This window comes from Caenorhabditis remanei, chromosome IV (assembly GCF_010183535.1).
Source record: "Caenorhabditis remanei strain PX506 chromosome IV, whole genome shotgun sequence".
In the NCBI taxonomy this organism is placed as follows: domain Eukaryota; kingdom Metazoa; phylum Nematoda; class Chromadorea; order Rhabditida; family Rhabditidae; genus Caenorhabditis; species Caenorhabditis remanei.
The window spans coordinates 7,331,751-7,352,466 of record NC_071331.1 but is presented as its reverse complement, the minus strand read 5'-3'; the positions used below and the strand labels follow the sequence as shown (position 1 = coordinate 7,352,466).

Below are 20,716 nucleotides of genomic sequence, written 5' to 3'. Positions count from 1 at the left end.
AATATGAAACAGTAATCCAAACCGAATATACATATGCATCAAAAGGCCTGTTTCAGTAGTTAAACTTCAATAGAAACTCACAGATGTGTTCATTGATGATGGATAGAATTTTCACTTTCCAATTTTCAGGATTTAAAGTTATTCCTTCTTCCTTCTTCCGACTTCCTTTTAGAAAATTTTACTCCCGCACAGCTCTGCTACACGATAATAGTTTCAGGAAGCTTGATTTTGTAGTCAATGTTTCTTGAAAACACCAATTCTTTTTAAGTTTTCATAAATTATTCAATAATTCAGCGAAACAGAAAAGTTTTACGTTTCAGTGTTTTTGTAACTAGCTTCACTTTTTTTTTCAGTAGTTCGGCCATTGGTGTTCCAAACATCTACTCATTCAAAGCTGTTTGCGATATTAGAAAAAATGTTACTGTAGTTTTATTTCAGCCGCTCATTTTCTGGGTCCAATCGATTTTTGTGGCGACCTCTAACAAGTAAGAAAAAATATGTATACTTTTGTGAGATTTCTCGGAATAGTAATTGCCAATCAGGGCTGGGCAAATTATTTGAATTCTTGTTTTGAATGTTTGATATCTTTGGTGAAAGTTGACCAATCCGATCAAAACTTTCTCGGCTGTTTTTAATTACCAATTCTTACATTAGGTGACTCAATTCAGGGCACAAAGTTGTGCGGTCACGGTGAACTGAAAATAGCGCTCGAAATGGGGCGTCCCAGATTTTTTCCGGTCATTTTGGAAAACAGTCAACTTATGTGGGGAGTAGTCAAACTTTCTCAGAGCATGAAGACATAGCTGGGGACGCGATATCCAAAGTTTCAAGAATATTGGTTCATTTTTAACCGTTTTATGACAATCCGGGACGCGCGGGACGGGGACGCGGGACGTCCCACCGCGTCCCATTTCAAGCCATAACTGAAAACGTGGTCATATAATTTGCCCAGCCATGTTGCCAATGTTAACACACCAAACTGTGGCATGCACAATAACGATTTGTGGATTAATTGAAACAGAATCCGAACGTATGACCATAAAAAATCAAGCGAAACATTTTAGTGTCATGTTTTGTTATTTTTTCAATGCATATAATGGGAAAAGTCATCAGTATTTATTCTAAAACCCTAGAACTATTGCTTTTTCAGATCTCTTGTTCAAACATAGAATATGAAACAGTAATCCAAACCGAATATATGCATCAAAAGGCCTGTTTCAGTTGTTAAACTTCAATAGAAACTCACAGATGTGTTCATTGATGATGGATAGAATTTTTACTTTCCAATTTTTAGGATTTCAAGTAATGTCGTATTAATTATTTTAAGTATGTTACTACACGACAATAGTTTCAGGAAGCTTGGTTTTGTAGTCAATATTTCTTGAAAACACAAATTCTTTTTGATTTTTCATAAACTATTCAATAATTCAGCAAAACAAAAAAGTTTTACGTTTCAGTGTTTTTGTAACTAGCTTCACTGTCTTTTACAGTAGTTCGGTCATAAACGTTCCAAATGTCTACTCATCCAAAGTTGTTTGCGATATTAGAAAAAAATGTTACTGTAGTTTTATTTCAGCCGCTCATTTTCTGGGTCCAATCGATTTTTGTGACAACCACTAACAAGTAAGAAAAAATATTTATACATTTGTGAGATTTCTCGGAATAGTAATAGCCAATGGCAATACACCAAACTGTGGCATGCACAACTCATTAATAAAACTGTATTCACAACATCTGGAGCACATTTTGTTCGGTTCAATGTTGAATATTCTGAATCCATATCTAGCAATCTTTTGAAGCATCTCCAAGTGTTCCGCCGGCCACCCATGGATTTCGATAAGGATCTGAAAGTTCAATCAACTATTCATATACTTTTATATTTTCTGAAAGTACCTGACAGACATAATACTTTTGCAGGAATGGTTCCAAACCAGTATGCTCTCCACCTTCTATATCGATCTTCAGAATTTCCAATTCCGTCTTGAATTCCTGTTCCATCATATGAGAAATCGTTAGGTTATCAGGAATTTTTCCAGCGTAGACGTGAGCCCTCATTGCAGCAAAAATACGGTAGGTGTTCATGTTTTGGGGGTCCTGGGAATTTGAGAATTAAAAAATATTGTTAGTGTTTCAACAATTTTTGAAAAGAGAGAAACTTTTGGTAAGAGAATCCAATATGAGCGTATTTTGCTATAAAAGAAAAGAAAAATAATAGATAATAGATACATACAATTTTCTGTAGCGGATTTCTCATATTAGAATGTGAGTTTCGTGTGGAATATTGATATAAGTCGGGTATGAATTGTAAAACTGAAATGTTAAATGTTTTCTTGAGAAAAAGTACGGCAGAGAACAGGCGTGAATCGAAATTCCACACGAAACCGACACCTCGTCTAAAGTAAGGACCGAACTTGGCGTACGGGTAATAGAAAAACATTTTTATGACAGTCAGAACAAATGACCATTTTCAATTTAGTAACTGGTATTACATTACTCCAAGAGCATTTGTTACGGCTTCACAGACAATCAACTTTGTGTATGCATAACTTTCCTGTATGAGTTTGTTTGAAAAATAGGAAGACACTGATTTCATTAACATAATTTTCAAAAATTAAGATCTGTGTACATTGTATCGTTATCACACCGTCAAAATTCACCATATTCATCACAAACTTTTGAAACAGATTATGTTGCACAAAATTAATATGTACTACGGGGTTATTAAAAGTGATTGTGGCCGATTTTCTGCAGAAATTTTCACTGTTTTTTACCTATTCTCTTTTTTTTCAAAAGCTTGTTTTGGAAAAAAGTTGAAAAATAGCGAGAATATGTCAAAAACAGTGGAAATCTGTGTGGGCGTGAGAAAAAAAAACTCTTCGTCTCTCGCCGATACTCTCTCGTTTGCGATGGAGCGCACATGTAAGAAGGGGTGCGCTGCTAATAACACCTACCATATCCGCTGCAATATAGTCACATTTCCGTCCTGTTACATTGTACATCTCTTGATCAAACTGTACTTGATTGTTGAGCCCCAGTGACATCAGTCTGGAATTGGCATGAAAATTAATCAGTGTTTCTAGTTTCTGATTTCTGGTTAAACTGGTACTATGTAACTGATGTTATGATCAAAAATATTTTTCCACAGTTTCAATATCGTATCATTATCTTTTCCAGATTATAAAAATTGTTATTGTGATATTCAGGCTTCGCTTCAGTGCTCTATTTTTGGTGGTGAATCCTCTAAATAGGCTCAAAAAAATCTAACTCACGTGCAATCCTCCTTCACTGCCTCCGGATCGCACACAATTTTCCCTCCGTCCTCTTTCCTCTCTCCAATTTTTACTTTCTTCTGGCAAAATGCTTCCGGCCTTAATTTCAAGTAGAAATTCTTATTATCTTTCCCAACAGCATTCTCTAAAATGTCTCTTTGAACTTGATCAGCCGATAGGAGAGCAGCTTTTCGGAGTTCCATAATCGGGGTGAGTTCGTCGATGAGAGGGATGTCATGAGGTTTCAGGCGGTGCAGTTTCTTTTCTGAATCAGTGTTGAGCGGAATGCGGTTTTTGAAATGGCGGAAGGCGGAAGGCGGAAAGCGGAATGAACATTTTTTGGGCGGAAAGCGGAAGGCGGAAGGCGGAATTTAAAAAATATCGGCGGAAAGCGGAGAGCGGAAGGCGGAAGCGAAAAATTTTTGGCGGAAGGCGGAAGGCGGAAAGCGGAATGGAAAAAAAATGCCAAAAGGCGGAAGGCGGAACACAATGTCGCTTTCAAAAATACGATTTTGGCCTTATTTTGTAGTAAAAAACACTAAAATGGTTAAATTTGAGTTAAATTTTGTTTTTTTGATAAAAACTGATAGCTTTGCTGCAAAAAACCACAAAAATATCAGTAAATTGGAATAGGTGATCAAATTTTTCAAGCTGAGGAAAAAATCTTTGAACAGCGGAAGGCGGAAGGCGGAAAGCGGAAATAGGAGAATGTTTGGCGGAAAGCGGAAAGCGGAAGGCGGAACAAAACATTTTTCGGCGGAGAGCGGAAAGCGGAAGGCGGAAAGAAAAAAGTGGCGGAAAGCGGAAGGCGGAAGGCGGAAGGCGGAATTCCGCTCAACTCTGTTCTGAATGTGAAAATGGAAAAAATACGACAGTTCCAATTGTAGCGCCGTAAAGTTCAAACCCGTCAAAAAATGACTTTATGAAACCGAAAATTTCTCAAAAAAACCCACCAATATCCTCAAACTGGTAGACCAAACTATAATAATTGGCAACTGAAAATATCAAGATAATAACTATAATAAAGTATCCGAAGCACTTAATTCCAGAATAACTAGCTACCATTGCGTCCGATACTGAACAATCTGAACAATTAGATCACTGCTCTTTTGGAAAATAACAAAAGAAGAGCTCTGTGTAAATAAATTAGCGGTGTGATTGTTCAGGGGAAGGGATACATTGTGTTTTGATGAGAGATTGGAGGAGAGTGCTAGGAAGAAATAAGGGAAGAATGGACTAGAGTGGAATTTATTTGGAACAACGATCCAGAAATATATCGCTCGTCTGAAAATATACGTATTTTAATTTAGTTGTGCAACAGAAAAAAAAGAATGTGCTCGAAATTTTTCTGAAGATTTGTGGTGTGTCCAAAGTTGCTACAACGACAAATCTGCGGCGTCCAAAGTTGATTTGTAGGTTTGTAGGTTTTGCAGGTTTTGCAGTTAAAAAATTAAGGATGAGCAATAACGCATAACTGCAAACCTGCAAATCTACAAATCAACTTTGGACGCCGCAGATTTGTCGTTTTTGCTGTTTTGTAGCAACTTTGGACGCACCATTGAAATACTTGATTATATCGATACTACCGGTATTGAATTGGTGTACAATATTTTTCCTGACGTATAACAGTAAAAAACGATTCAGTGAAACTGTATTTTGAAACAAATGTTTGATTATTTACTGTATCAGAAACCAATGATATCAGAGTTGAACATTTCAAAACGATGTGATAAATTTGTTTTCATGTAGTCTATTGTAGTTTTGCACTAATTTTTTATGGTGCGTCCAAAGTTGCTACAAAAAGCAAAAACATCAAATCTGCGGCGGCCAAAGTTGATTAGTAGATTTGCAGGTTTGCAGTTATGCGTTATTGCTCATCCTTAATTTTTCAACTGCGAAACCTGCGAAACCTGCAAATCTACAAATCAACTTTGACCGCCGCAGATTGGTTTTGTAGCAGCTTTGGCCTCACCATTAGAAGAAAATGTCGTTGAAACCAGAGGAGGAATTTGAATAAAAAATTCCACTTTTCTAAACTTGTTTTTTTTAACTGTGTTTTGTTGAACTGGTACTCAAGAAGATGATCCTGAAATAATTTTCGTTATCTCCACATTGATTGACAATGAATGATTGATGTTGATAATTCTCATTTCTCATAATACAATTTTGAAACAGGATGGTTTTAGTTACAAAATTATATTTCTGTTTATGAAATAACTTATATCGGAGAGGAGGATTTCTCAAAACTTTGTGACCATTTTTTACAAACTTATTTAAAGAAAAATTCAGTCAGGCAGTCAATAATGAACCGGCAAGAAATCAGATCAGCATGTTGTTTTGTATTCAATAGACTGTTTCAGTAGCAAAATTAGTCTTGATTGATACTCCCATAAAATAATTCAAACATTGAAATAAAACTATGAATAGTACTCACAGAATTTTGGGCGCGAGGTTGGGACCTATTTGGTAGCTATCTGGGAGTTTGCCACGTGAAATGGGAGATAGCCATGTCAAACGGGAGTTAGCCGTGTGAAACGGGAGTTAGCCGCAAAGAATGGGAGTTAGCCATATCGGCAGCTGTTCGGGGCATACATGGCGTTTAGGCAACGAGCGAACAGTGGATGCCGCCTTCGGGGCTCAGTCGGCGCGGATCCGGGGTTTTTGGAGGGACCTAGTCGGCACCTATGTGGCGTGCAGACGGGGCGTAGTCGGGACCTAAACGGGGTGCGCAAAGGAAAGTGCTGACCCGTTTTTCAAACCTGATTGCAAATATTGATTTCATTTTTTTACGATTTTTACATGTTTTAAATAGGTTTTGCAAACGATTTTTGATGTTATTCCCGTTCCAACGTGATTTCATTTTTCAGATCGAAGAATGAACGTTCCAAGGAGAAGCAGTGATCGAATAAGTAATTGAAATTTAGGTCTTTTTAATACCAAAAATCGGTTTAAGAATTGGAGCAAGCGGATGGGGAGTCAGGCAAAGATGATGTAGATTCAGGCGGAGAAGACTCGAATCAATCAGAACAACATGAAAATAACTTGGATGAAGGATGTGGGACAGAAGATGAGGAAACTTTGAATATTTCGGACGAGGAAAACTGTGAAAGAGGTACAGCTTTTGTGAAATCCATAGTGAAAAATCCGAAAAATTCAGAAAATTGGAACGGGGAAATACGCCAAGTGGAAAATTTCACTGAAATGGACAATCTGGAGTATGACGTAGAAACTGCAAATGTGAATGAGAATCGAGTTATTTTGGAAAACAACTATTTGGATGAACTGGATTACCGTCTGCAAGCTTATGTGAATTTTGTTGTTAGCGAAGGTATTTCGAACAAATGTATTGAACGTATGGACGGTTTGATGACTGTGTTGTATGGCAGTGAGCCTATCTTTTCGGTGAGGACAGCAAAAGGGAAATGAAAAAGTTTATAATAATTTACAGAAATCTGACGTGCTGAATGTAATATCTGAGATGAGGAAATCAGTAGTAATGGAAACGAAGTACTACTGTAACCGATGTGGTGGCAAGAAAACAGGGAAGAGAGTGAACTGCAGCAAGTGCAAGTTGTATGTTTACAAGGATGTCGACTAATTCTTAACATTTTCATTTAGTTCAGCAAAAAATTTACTGGAAACCGTAACGTTTGTGAAGTGTGATGTAAACTGGCAACTGAAGCAGTTTCTGAAAACACACGGATTCGAAATCGTTTTGGCCCATCAAAAGATTCATAACTCACTGGTAAGTATTCTATTGATGTTATATTCAAAGTTTCATAATTTCCAGGAACAATTCAGACCACAAGATATTCGTCGATATCCGAAATACAGAAGCCTAATGGAGACTGTCGAGCAGTTTGAAAGGAAACAGTTGAATTTGATGTGTACGTACTCTTCTGACGGTGCGCTTTTCAAGAGAATTTCAAGGTTGACAAGCGTAACAAGAGGATTGTAAATACATAGTTTATTCTCAGAAGGGAAGCTACACCAGTATATCTGAATATTGAAGGAGTGGACATCGAAACGAAGAAAGCAGGAAATGCAATCTCTCTATTGGCCCTATCTTTCAGTGATGGAGGAGTTAAAAAAAGCTTAATTCAAGAGATAGTGGAAAAGTTAATTAACCACGTTTTCAGATTCAAATGTTAAAATGTTCAGAACTTTTGGGCCACTCGAAAATTTGAAAATCGAAGTTGATTTATTGGGGAACAAATACTCCTTCAAGGTTCGAGTGATGAGTGTTTTATGTGACATGAAAGTAGGTTGAATAAAAATTCGTTTCATTCTGGAGCAGTTCATGTTCCAGGAGCAAGCTGCCTTAACATCCCTCCCTAACTGGAATCAGATTCAAGGTTGTTCAAAGTGTTTGACTGTTGGAAGGAAGAAAAGCAATGGAAAAGTAACTTATGACAACTACTATCAATCAAGATTAAGAACTGATGACGAAATGCTACTTTCTTCCGAAAACCAGGAGCATGGCTACACTTGTGAGACCGGTATGAGTTTTACTTGTTCAAATTCCAAAAATACAGTGAATTTTCAGTTCCAGAAATATACAGATACGTTGTGCCCACGTCTGTTGATGTTGATCCCTTTCACATTAGAGGAATGGGTGTGTCCAAACAAATCGTTTCTGGTAACATACATTCTATTTATCCTGGTTTTTTACTACTAGCAAACTATAGAGTTTCTGAAAGTGGACAAATGGAGAAGTTGCCGAATGAACGATATTGAGAGGGATATGTTAAAACAATCTATCGATAATATTGTACCGTTTACATCTGAAACTGTGAAAACTCAGTCGTTCAAAAAATTGAGTAAATTGACTGGTCGGGAATATGACAAGGTGAGATTCGGCAGAAATGGAATTGATGATAATAAGAATATTCAGCTAGCCCTCAACTTGTGCGCTCTCATTGGACTCGTGGGACCGTATCAGTGCGTTGATTGGAATGCTTTGTACTTGGGTTGGCATTTCAGTTTGGAGTTTTTAGGCTCGGTACTTGGTGTTCCATTAAGTATTCGAGATTTGTTGAACTCCTGCTATGAGATGCATGTATTTCTCGAAAAGGACTCAATCACTATGAAATGGCATGTAAGTTGTAAAATTATATAACAATATATACATTTGTAACTTTTTGCAGTCGTTCTATAGACATCTACTGGATCACGAAACCCAGTACGGTGCGTTGCACACTACAGAAATTTACGAACGAGAGCACAAAACTATGATGACGACCTTACATCATCAGAGCTCGAACTGTGAGAACATTGTAGTGTCGCGGTAAGTAACACGTGCTCAGAATTACTAATATCAACTGGAACATGAAAACTTTCAGATATTGTGCAAGAAAAATAATGATGGAATGTCTTAACTTCAAGCTTCCGGGTCTAACACCATCAATCAGAGAAAATGTAGAAAAAAGTATGAGAAGATCAGATTCATTCATTTTTGATATTTTTAAACCGTCCAATACGTTGAGTAAAGAAGAACTTATACGTGAACATCAAGCACTTCTCGATCATTTCAACCTTCCAGTAGACGTGAAATTCCAGTAAGTGTAATAACTCATTTATAGTATAAACGTTTTGTGTTTTGCAGTAAACGTGCTTATGCGACTAGTGTAATAGGATCTTACGCAATTTCTGCTGATGCCTACTGGAAAAACGAACGATCGGCATCTTCTTTTGTAATGTTCACTGACTCAATTTCCGGAGCTTTCAAATTCGGACAAATTCAACTTTTGTTTTCACACACGTCGTCTACCTACCTTTTATGTACCGAATTCGAATTAGAACCTCTATTGTTGACCGTCCAGAATTGGAAAAACTCTAATATGTCACTCATTGCTAGAAAAGTTGTAGACGCTTGTTTAGCTTTCCCATCGACTATCGGAAAGATTGTCGGTGAGAAATACTCTATTGTATCATTATCTTCTGTTATCTGTCCATCTATTATCATTTCTTTTGCTGGTCACAGATTTATTAAAATGTCATCTTGAGAAAGTGATAGGATTTCTGTTATTTTGGTTTATTTTTCCACTCTACCTTCCAACAGAATACGTTCAACGTCTCTTATCTGTTTTAGATGAGCCAAAATCCTTCTACTTCAATTCCTCATAACATGAACCAATCATCGTCAAATAACCAAGGTTTTGATGGATCCGGAAAACCATATGTCCTACCAAGTATCCCCAACTCACTGATGATGACGCCACTGCCATCTCCAGTTGCGACAACTCACTCGGATAATCAACAAACTTACAGTAAGCCTATTTTTCTGTCTATTTATAATCATGTTCTAATTTCAGAAGATTTGGTAGCTTCTATCGACAAATCTGTTCTGAATATCTATGAGGCTGGATTAGCTATTCATAATGGATACGCGAGGGGTGATTCAACAATTCAACACCAAGTTACGAAGTTCGTCGAAAAATATGCGTCGCGCATTTCTGGGTCATTAATGCCTCCTCCTTCACCAGTGATGGACCCGCACTACCTTTTCATCATGACTCATGGATATGGATGTCTGGTACGTTTTCCAGAAATATACAATTGAACAAAACAAATTTTGCAGACTCAACTATCATTCCAAAATTCGGTTCATAGTCGAAACAAGGCAGAGAAAGAATCTATGGAATTGGGTGAATTGACGGGAGCTGTATGCAATCTCGACGAAAATACGCAGTTTTTTTATCCTATAGAATCGCCGTTTTCTGGAAAACGTATCGATTTGCGAGTGGAGATGCCTAGAAAAACTAATGTACCAGCACATGTGCTCATTAAAAGGCTCATCTTCACCATACTGTCAAGATCATGTACTATTCCAACGGATATTCAGGATGTAACCTGGTCGGTGCCAGAAGACTCAACTTCTCTCCGAACCTTGAATCCAACACCTTTCCCTAGAAGTCTTTACGATGACATTCAGAGTAAGGGAATCGTGTACTTACTTCTTATAAATCTGATGTTCAGGTCTCCTTCTCCAATACTTTCGACTCGATGAAGACTTGCTGTCTCGTGGAAGTTATGACAACGAGACATGCAAAGATATGCGATGCCTTCTAGGAATAACGGATCCCAGTGCCAGAAAGTCGAGATATATGACTCTTCACAGGGCGAAAATTACATTTATGACAACTACATATCATGTTCAATTCAAATCAGCACTGTCAGTTTTCATAAATCGAAATAATTACTTATAAATTCTTACAGGACGGACTTAAAGCGAGCTACTTATATCCCACCGTCAATGGGACAACAGCACGGAGTTTTCAAGTTGGAATCAGTACGTTTCTAAACTATCGACCTAGAAATAAGATTATTTTCAGCACGCAGCGAAACGTCGGAGAAATGATGGAGAGGACGATTAGCAACACTCTCCCGATCCCACCCTCAACCATGTCATCTCTCACACCTGTAATCTCTGTTCCAATTGTTATCTCACTTTTAATTGTTAGCCCACTTTCATATCTTCTTATTGATCCACTCTTTTCGTTTTTATAACCATTTTAATCAATAAATGTTCCCGTGCTGGCGAAAAATGAATACACATTTGGGGTCTATTCGGGGCACTTACGGGGCGCTTATGGCAAAAAGTGGGGGAGGCGTGGGCGCCTGGCTGCTGGCAGTTAGCCGCTGAAAACGGGAGTTAGCCGATGAAAACGGGAGTTAGCCGCCCGATTCGGGGTCGGTCCCAAAAGCTTTTGGGACCGACCCCGAATCGGGCGGCTAACTCCCGTTTTCATCGGCTAACTCCCCGGAAATTATGTGAGTATTCAAATAAATGCTTTATAAAATAATATTTTTGAAATGTTATTATTTTGAAACTGGTTGCCAACATAGAGAAAATTCATTCAGGTTTAGAAATAAGATACACAAAATTAAATTGTCCGCGGACATCTATCAGATCATTTAGATGTGAAACTGATTCTATTTTTTATAAAAAATAATTTTTATTTATTACGTATTTTACGTTCTGTTAGTTAACGCCCTTCGTCCCTGTCCCTTCAACGCTATTTCAGGCGGAAGTAATTAAATTTCATTCAAATCGCCGCCATTCTAATTGTGTCTGCGTCTCTCAAATCAAAGGCACACACTATTTCCTCGTCGGGTCTCGCCACGCGCTCCATCTACTAAACGACTGTGACCGTACACCGACACTTTCGCCTGGCCTAAAGCCATTTATACAGCATTCTGTTTTGTCTTTTATTTAAGAAATTGTTCGTGAACGCTTCGCTGTCGTTTCTTTGACTGATTCGGAGGATTTCCTAGAACACGTCTGCGCTTTTTCAGTAGTAAAATTCGTTTTGATAAAAACTTCCAAAAGTAATTATGTAGATTGAAAAAATGAAAGCATCGTAGTTTTCCAATAAATATTTCATAAATTAACTTATCTGAAACGTTATCATTTTGAAAACAACTGTTATTTTCCGTTTCTGAAATTATCGTTGTTAGATGGAAAATTTATCAAAACAATATTTGCGCAATTAGTATATTTCCACATATATTTTCAAAATCAGGTAAGCAGTTGGAAAAATGAGTAAACCAAGCAATTTTCTTCAGCTTCATACATTATTTATATTTCAAAATTATTGAAAAGTATCTAAAGATCAGGTCGGAGTGCTAATCAGATGCCTTATTTCAGCTGAAAAGTTTTTGAAAAAAATAACATTTTTCGATTTTAGCTCGGATGATAATTTGTGTAAAAGGCCCTATGTTTATATGGGATGGAGAGAGCAAAAATAGTACATCATTTTTGTAGTTGATCATTTTTTTGTATGAACACTACCATGAAAGTTACAGGTAAAGAAACCCTTTTTTCCCTGAAATCGACTAATTTCAATGCAAATTAGCGCAATTTTGGAGATTTTCACTTTGACAATCTATAACTTTCAAGATAGTGTTTCTACAAAAAAATGGTCAACTACAAAAATGATGTACTATTTTTGCTCGGTCCAATCCATTTAAATGAAAGTTTATCAGACAATCAGGTCAAAGTTGGTCATTTTCCACTGAAAACAGCTAAAGTTTATACCTTTTTGTCCGGTACGGTATAAATACATTTTGAATCAGTTGAAATATACTAACGTTTCAGAGATGCAATTTGTCAAACGCTTTTTTGCTTTTTTAATTCGTAGAACTGTTTCGCATTAACTAGGTGAAAGTTGTAAATTGCATTCCGCTGATCGACACAAGTTACTGTTTCATTTCCATACCAAAAAAACACGACAATCATTAGAATCAGTTTGATCTATAAAACCCTGAACGACTGATCTGAACGACTGATCTTTCCAATCGTAAATCGACACGATCTCTATTCCGTTCGAGACCACTCTCACTTCCTCATCCTAGTTTTGATGCGCAGTAATTTTTTTCGTGTTCGGAAATAGCATTAATTAAGTTAGTGATAGTTTTAGTTGCTGAGATCTCTGTGAATTTTCAAATTTCGATTAAAGTCATAGAGGTACATAGGATTTCTGACTATTTTTGAAATGCCATAATTTTCACGAGAAAATAAACAGGTTGGCATTCCGTTGATCAACACAAACTACTGTTTCGTTTCCGTTCCAAAAATACAACATTATTATTGAAAGCAGTATCTTCTTTTTTTTTTGAAGGGTATCTTTAAAATGCAGTTGACAACAGACTTTTGTATGAATAAACTAAAAACTGCTAAAATCGAGAAAATTAATCTAGCTCACAGCGAATTAATTAATTTGTCCGCCGACGACACATAATTCAGATGTGAAACAGATTTTATTTTCACTAAAACAAATGTAATTATATATATTAGCGGCCCACCACCTCTTACAACTGCGCCCCATCGCAAACGAGAGAGTATCGGTGAGAGACGCAGATTTTTTTCTCGCGCGAACAAATATTTTTACCATCTTTGACCTATTTTTGCTGTTTTTAAGAACAAATTTCAAAATTTTCGAAAATTTTCACTATTTTTGACCTATTTTCACTATTTTTCGAAAGTTTTTATGTAATTTGTTCTTAAAAACAGCAAAAATAGGTCAAAAATGGTAAAAATATTTGTTTGCGCGAGAAAAAATTCTGCGTCTCTCACCGATACTCTCTCGTTTGCGGCGGGGCGCAGTTGTAACGAATTTGCTCGGCTAATATATATATATATATTCATTTTCCCAGTTTTGATGGACATTTTTTTTCTCCGATTTTGAAATAGTGTTAATTCGGTTAAGGTTAAGGTAGTGTTAGTTTTAGTTGAATTCCGTGTCTCTCTAAAACTAATCTTGCGACGGCCCTGGTCGACTATGTTTTCAAATTCGGATAAAAGTCGATAAAACATTGAATTTCTGACTGTTTTTGAAATTTTTTCACGTGAAAATAACGACGTGATAATTGTCAACCGCATTCCGTTAATCGACACAATTGTAAACTACTGTTTTGTTTCGGTGTTATAATCGGTCCGAGTATCATTGAAATAAGTTTGACCTCTTTTCTTGAGAAGCCAGTGAAACCGGAGTTTTATTGACTGTAATAACGAAGCAATAGAAAAGTAATGTAAATAACCCCTTTGAAATGCAGTTACTGTGAAAAAAATAAAGTTTGGCCAAGGCTTAAAAAATATTTTGCCCGCGAATTTTTTTTTTGAAAATCCTTGGCCAAACTTTATTTTTTTCCCAGTAGCGTCGACACAACAAAATTATCCACCGACAACTATCAGATCAGATAATTCAGATGTGAAACAGAATTTGTTTTCACTAAAACAAATAGGCCTTGCGATAATTATAGAAATAAACTTTTCCTGAATGACCGCTCTTGTTAATTAAATCTCCCGCCTTAAATCGACACAGTCTCAATTCCGCTTGAGACCACTCTCACTTCCTTGCCCCAGTCTTCTTGTCTCCTGTTTCGAAGTAGCGTTACATAAGGTAATGTTAGCTTTAGTTGCTAATCTGCGATTTTTAATTTTAAGTTTGAAAAAAATATTGAATATTTTGCAAAAATGTAGAGTTTTCGAAAATAAGAACGTTTTAATTGCAAATCACATTCCGTTGATCGACACAAATCACTAAGACAAGATCATCATTGAAATCAGTTTGATCTCTTTTTTCAGAACCCAGTGAAACCGGAGTTTGATTATTGACTGTCATACGGAAGCAATAAAAAATAATCTTCGAAATAATTAAATTATCCGTCGACGACTATCAGATAATTCAGATGTGAAACAGAATCTGTTTTCACTAACTTGAAATAAATACGTACAATAATTCTATAAATCAATTTCTCTTGAATGATTGTTAATCAAATCTCCGGCCGTAAATCGACATTCACTTCGAGACCACTCTGACTTACTCGGCCCAGTAATAATTTTGTCTCCTGTTTTACATAAGGTAGTGTTAGTTTTAGTTGCTATGCTGCCATTTAGAATTTTAAGTGTGCAAAAAGTAGAGTTTTCGACTATGTTTTCAAATTTCTATTTAAAGTCGAATGTACATCGGATTTCTGACTATTTTTGGTGAAAATTTCAACATAAAAAAAAGACGAAAACAATTGTACACATTTTTTGAATTCGGGCCGAGAAGTATGCTATACCGACGAAACCCACTATTATCATATACGCTCCGGTGAATTTAGTTTACATATTTACCGCGTTTTTTCCCGATCGGACTAAATACATTCGACTGCTGACTGTTCTCTATTCCCTTTTGTCTGCACTCTCTGCGTTGGCGTATTTGCAGGGCGCGGTCGTTAATCGATAATGCGCAAAAACATACAATTTTATTTTCCCTCATTTTATTTTTGTTTTTTTGTGCGATTCATTAGTAGAACTTTTACGAGTTCGACTGAAAACAAATAATTGAAACATATTTCCACATTTAAAACTTGAAAGTTTGTCAGTTTTTAATATGAGCAAGAAAATTATTGCGAAATAGTTTTTATTTTCGATTTTCTGGAACATTTCCTCGTTTCGAAAACAACTTTTTTGTTTGTTTTGTTATTTTCAAAGGTTGATCGATGATTTTTAGAGTTTCTTTCGTCGGGAATCACATGTTGTTTGTCGGTAACAATTTGGGTACAGAAAAATATTGGTGTTTAGTAAATTCTTTCAGTTTGAGCAGTAGTTTGTCACTTTTAACGACAACTTCAAATTATTTTTTTGTTTTTTCACTGTTTCTTGTTGAATTCTAATGTTTAGACGGTATTCTAAAAACGATGGTTTCACAAAATTCATTTTGAAAAAGAAACGTGACGTCCTATTTTTTTGAAGTTCACGGGATTTCAGTCTCCAAAAAAACAATAATAATATTTTTCAGTTTTCCCTTGACAAATTATTTCCTGCAGTCGTGTTTCTTTCCGTTCCCTGGAATCCGAACAGTAAAAGTCAGTTTAGCCCTAAGTCTCAGTTTTCTGCGGTTTCAATATTTCCTTTTCTCAAATTTGAGTTTTCGCATGGAATGTCTGAAGTATTAGCCAAAGCAGTGCATGGTGCCAAAAAACTTGGCTGGGTGCAAAATTCAAAATTCAAATTTTACGTTTATTTATCGTATCTTTTAATATAAACCGCGACGCGCACGCGACGCGCTCGCAACGCGATCCGGGAAAAATTCAAGACTTTCCGTTGCAGACCTTACGCTTCGCACCCCTGTGTTCCTGTGCCCTAAGTCTCAATTTTCTGCTGTTCCAATATTTCTATTTCTCAAATTTGAGTTTTCATATAGAATGTATATGTACATCGAAAATTCAACTATCATTCAGAATTAAAAATTCTGGAAAATCCTGAAAAATTTTCACGTCTTTACTGAAAAATGGAAAAAAACCTGAAAATTTTTGAAAAAAAAGTTATTTTTTGAACCGGCCTTCCCCGGGGCGGGATCCTTGGAAATCTCCCATTGTTCCTCTTTCTTCCCCCCAAAAAATATACTTCCAGGTAGCTAATCAAACTATCGATATGCTCTCCGAGTTAACCCACCCAAGTACCCCAATGGTCTCGTCTCCACATGACTGCGACAACTTTTCCCCCTCGCCTAACCACACCACGTGGAACCTGACACCTACCAACACTTCACCATCGAATTGCTCGACGGATTCTGGAGATGTTGAGGTGGAGCAACCGAAGGAACAAAAGAAGACTCCGAATCGGAAAAGTCGACGTCTGCACAAGGAGATCAATTCGGATGACGATGAGTTATTGGCTAATTACCATAATGGTCTTGGTGTTGTTGGTGAGTTTTCTAGCACTTTTTATTTTAAAATGATTTTTATAATAACTTCACTTTTTTCAGAACGCGGAACCAAGATTCCCATCGGACTAGGCCACACCCCCTTTATTCTTAAAAAGAAGGATTCAGAAAAAGTAGAGCGTCAGAAGAACAAACTCAAAATCGACATGGTTCCAGTTTTTAACAAGATGGGTTCCACTTCTGGAGTCGACACAGGAAAGACCCCGTCCAAATATCTCCAAGCAAGTTCATCTGTAATTCAAATTGGATCCAATCACCAAGCTGAGATCCCACAGATGGAGGAAAATCGCGAAACTGGACCTGATAGAGAGGAAGCAATGTGGATACCACCAAAAAAGCATATTGACTACAATTTCTGTCGTAACGGATATTGGAGAGCAGTTTGGAGGCAGTTTGAAGGACAGATTCCATTTGAGACTGCACTTCAGAATCTGATGAAAAGAGGATACTCGTTCGGAGAGAGTCTGGAGACAATCGACCAGAATCTGAAGACTCTGCCTCAAAAGTTCAAGCCGTTGGGAGAGAATCAGTTCAAGGTGTTTGAGAAGTTGCTGTTGGATAAGAACATGTCGAGACGGAAACTTCAGGAGAAGAGTGTAAGTTGTTGGGGAACATCTTGATCTAGAGCGGGAGGCGGAATAAAAAATCATTTTTACAAGACGATTTTGACCTTACTTTGTTGTAACAAGCCCCTAAGAATGGTCAAATTTGTGTTAAATTGCGTTTTTTTGGTAAACCCTCTAATGGTAAACGGAGAATCTGTTAAAAAATGAGTTGGTGGCCTAAAAATCCCAATTTCTTGGCCAAGCAATATGCGTCTATTTTTCAGATTCTCGAATAATTTCCAGAATTTTTAACCCCATGTTGACCCACTTTGAATAGTTTTGATTTGGTAGCCTAAAAGCCTCCATTCCTAGGCCACCAAACCCAAAACTTCCTATTTGCACTGAAATATGTCGATATCGCGCTCAAATTTTCGGAAATTTAATGAAGACTCTGAAAATAACGTTCATTTAAACCATAAACGTCTAAATCTCAAGAAAAATCTGTTCAAAGTGAGCTTGGTGCCCTAGAACCCCAAAGCTTTGCTGCGTGAAACCTCAAAAATATCAGTAAATTTGAGTAGCCGAACAAATTTTTCAAGCTGATTTTTTCTAGGCAAAAAAACTGAAAAAATTCTAAAATAGTGAAAAACGGTGTTTACCTCAACTTGATATAGAGACAACATTTACCAACTAATCATAATTTTCAGATGAAAAACCATCATATCGCTGAGGTCTCCAAGTTCTACCACAATTTCAAAAATTTCTACCTTGGAGCCGACAGCACTGAAGGATGTAACTATCGGGGCCCCCTCTGCATGAACCTCAATTTCGTTCCCCGCTGGGCGTGCTCAAATTGCACCAAGGCTCTCCGAATGTCACTGGCTCAAGGAGATCTGTGTTTGATTTGTCAGACATATCTACAACTCACTGGAAAGATTCGTCCAGCAAGCAACGTTGTGTTTAATGACGAGGATTTTCAGAAAATTCAAGACTGGAATCAAATGGAAATCTCAGAAGGAAGGAGTATCCAGATGGTTGAATTTGAAAAGATTCAAGAGGAGAAGATTACCAACAGATGGATGAGGAACGAGTTGACAGAAGAGGAGGAGGACATGATCGACATCCCTCATCGCGGTCGCTGGAACAAGCTGACAGAGACGGAGAAAATGGAAATTGGAGCAAAGATCGTCGAGCAACTCAAGCCACACCCACTCCCTCTGTTCAAAAAGTGTCAGTGTGAGGATGTGGAGAATGTGCCGATTCGAGCGCCTTCTCCGGTGAGAGTCATGATGTCACGAGAAATGATTCTGAAGTCGTTCCTAAAGATTGATGTGGAAGTCAAAAAACCGGCAGCCAAGAGGAGGAAGATGTAAAAGGTATGTACAGTACCGGTCAAAAGGTTGTAAACTTTAAACGTTTTCATTTGAAATTGTCCATTTTTGAGAGTGTATCACGGTAATACTGATTGTCACACCCAGTAAATTGCCAATGAATTATTCATATCAAAAGTAGAGCTTCATTTTTGTAGTTGACAACTTTTTTGTACGGGCACTCACTAGTAAGTTACATATTGACAAAGTTATTTCTCCCTCAAATCGACCAACTTCAGTGTGAGATAGTGCGAATTTCGAGCTGTCGTTTTAAAATGACCATAAATCTCTAGTGAGTCTCCGTACAAAAAAGTTGTCAACTAGAAAAATGAAGCTCTACTTTTGTTCTGTATGTTTTATACATAATTTACTTTGTAGGGCAATCATTAATACCGTAACACCCACTCAAAGTTTGTCATTTTCAACTGAAAACGCCCAAAGTTTACAAACTTTTGACCGGTAATGTAAATGAAGTTTTTGATAGTAATCGAAATTAAAATATTTCTTTTTTCAAGGAATCCAAAACAATCATCAGCGGACGTCAATCTTCACTGCTGCTCTGTTTAGTCCTCGCTCCTTAACTGCTCCATTTCTTATAACATTTCTAATTTCCCCCCTTATATCGTAAATTTATTTTAGGCCCCCCCCCCTCCCCATTTCCCCTCGTTCCTTTGTCAATCCTTCACTTTTCTCTGCTTAACAGGTGATATATGATACGGTTATATGTTTTCCTTGTATTTTTCAGTTTTTTTGTTCAAGTAAATTTGGTTACAAATATTCAAATGATTTTCTAAGAAAATTGTTAAAATGGGAAGTAATTGGAAAATTCAGTGCTCCACGTAATATTATGAATGGCTAGTTAATCCGAAAAAAATATTATCTAGAAACAGTATTACAGAATAATTTGAAACTATGAAATCAATAATCGAATTGTTTTTTGAGAAAAAGAAAGTTCTTTAACAAAAAGTGAAACAGATAAATTTGAAATGAATACAGTGTTCGTTAAACAAACTTCCCACATAAAAACATCACAGCTCATCTAGAAAATATTCCAACAAGAATATTAAGCTGTCGCTTAAAATTTCCAGGTGTTTTTTAAGGATTTCTAGTAAAAGAATTGCTCTTCTGACCAACCGGAGCATGAGAGTACCGATTTATTTTAGTAAATACTATTACAGTTTCACAGTTCTCTTGTAGGCGTAGTCTGTAAGAACCATGAATAATATATGACGGACTGGTTTAAATAAGTTTGGTTACTTATATTTTCAAATTGTGCAAAAGAGATGGTAAGGAAAATAATTTGGGTGACAATGAGTAGATTCTAACAAATTGAACATCGAAGAAAAGAAATCTGGACCACTGTTTCGATGAAGATATGTGAGACATAGTTTACGTCAAAATTGGTTTAACGTTGACAAAAAAAAAAGTTCCGACAATGATTTTCAAAAAAAAATTTCGAGGGTTGAAACGCAAGTGCGGCAGGGAATAGTGGCCGGAGCTTGAACTCCATGCGGCACTGATAAAAATTCCATTTCGTTTTTTTTAATTTCATGATAATTTCGTGTATTAATTGATTAAACCTGAAAAATATGCAAATATACAGCGTGTAAAACGGCGAAACCAAACCATCGATTAAAATACGAGTTTATCTTAAAATTCAATGTACCTCGTTAAAAAATCAGCAGGATTTCCATCCTTACCGCTTGCAGTTTAAGCTCCGCCCACAACCCCCGGCCGCACTTGCATTTCAGATTTTCCTTTCACAGTAGTGATAATTCCTAAATCATCTGAAAACCGAAAAAATCAATTTATAATTTTCTTGTTATCAAAAATAAACGTCTAGAAAGAGTATTCAAGTATTTGAAAAATATAACAATTTGAAAACCTTTTACATGAAAAGCCTTGAATGATCAAACAAATACATTTTTTGCTAATCTCTTACATGTTTGAAACTGAAATTTAATTATTTGAAGATAGTTTACTTATAACGTTCCGTGGGTATCTATGCTGCTTTTGCTTAAAATTTCTAAGTGTTTTGGAAGGTTTTCCAGAAATTAAAATATGACAATTCGGAGCATGAGGGTTTTGGTTTATTATACATAAAAAATATTATTACACTTTCACATTCCTAATTTAGCATTAGTCTGTAAAAATCATGAATGATCTCATGAATTGAATTAATAATAACGGCACAAATCGGTCACTGTTGCATTTATGTCATCAGTTGAAGAAACAGTAACTCTGAAACTGTCGAATTGTAATTTGTGGAAACAATCGTCATTTGGTCTCCCACTATTAACTGATTTTTTATACTT

General features: G+C 36.6%; 4 protein-coding genes across 4 annotated transcripts; 3 read left to right on the top strand and 1 right to left on the bottom strand.

The window, feature by feature from the left end:
- Window positions 1–1,637: 1,637 nt before the first annotated feature.
- On the bottom strand, window positions 1,638–3,472 carry GCK72_012702 (uncharacterized protein; the record flags this gene model as incomplete). Its single annotated transcript, XM_053729333.1, has 4 exons — window positions 1,638–1,844; window positions 1,894–2,094; window positions 2,952–3,045; window positions 3,270–3,472. The coding sequence occupies 4 exons, from the start codon at window positions 3,470–3,472 to the stop codon at window positions 1,638–1,640; spliced, it is 705 nt and encodes a 234-aa protein (XP_053584105.1).
- Window positions 3,473–6,144: 2,672 nt separating this feature from the next.
- On the top strand, window positions 6,145–9,274 carry GCK72_012701 (uncharacterized protein; the record flags this gene model as incomplete). Its single annotated transcript, XM_053729332.1, has 15 exons — window positions 6,145–6,178; window positions 6,223–6,381; window positions 6,427–6,671; window positions 6,718–6,842; window positions 6,888–7,014; window positions 7,060–7,199; window positions 7,247–7,387; window positions 7,431–7,530; window positions 7,579–7,768; window positions 7,816–7,908; window positions 7,958–8,118; window positions 8,164–8,367; window positions 8,417–8,556; window positions 8,612–8,827; window positions 8,875–9,274. 15 exons carry the CDS (start codon window positions 6,145–6,147, stop codon window positions 9,272–9,274), a joined length of 2,475 nt encoding a protein of 824 aa, XP_053584104.1.
- Window positions 9,275–9,396: 122 nt separating this feature from the next.
- GCK72_012700 (uncharacterized protein) lies at window positions 9,397–10,645 on the top strand (the record flags this gene model as incomplete). Its single annotated transcript, XM_053729331.1, has 6 exons — window positions 9,397–9,538; window positions 9,584–9,804; window positions 9,850–10,204; window positions 10,248–10,443; window positions 10,488–10,560; window positions 10,604–10,645. The coding sequence occupies 6 exons, from the start codon at window positions 9,397–9,399 to the stop codon at window positions 10,643–10,645; spliced, it is 1,029 nt and encodes a 342-aa protein (XP_053584103.1).
- Window positions 10,646–16,194: 5,549 nt separating this feature from the next.
- GCK72_012699 (uncharacterized protein) lies at window positions 16,195–18,404 on the top strand (the record flags this gene model as incomplete). The annotated part of the gene is made up of 3 exons (XM_053729330.1): window positions 16,195–16,468; window positions 16,529–17,082; window positions 17,739–18,404. 3 exons carry the CDS (start codon window positions 16,195–16,197, stop codon window positions 18,402–18,404), a joined length of 1,494 nt encoding a protein of 497 aa, XP_053584102.1.
- Between the last annotated feature and the right edge of the window lie 2,312 nt (window positions 18,405–20,716).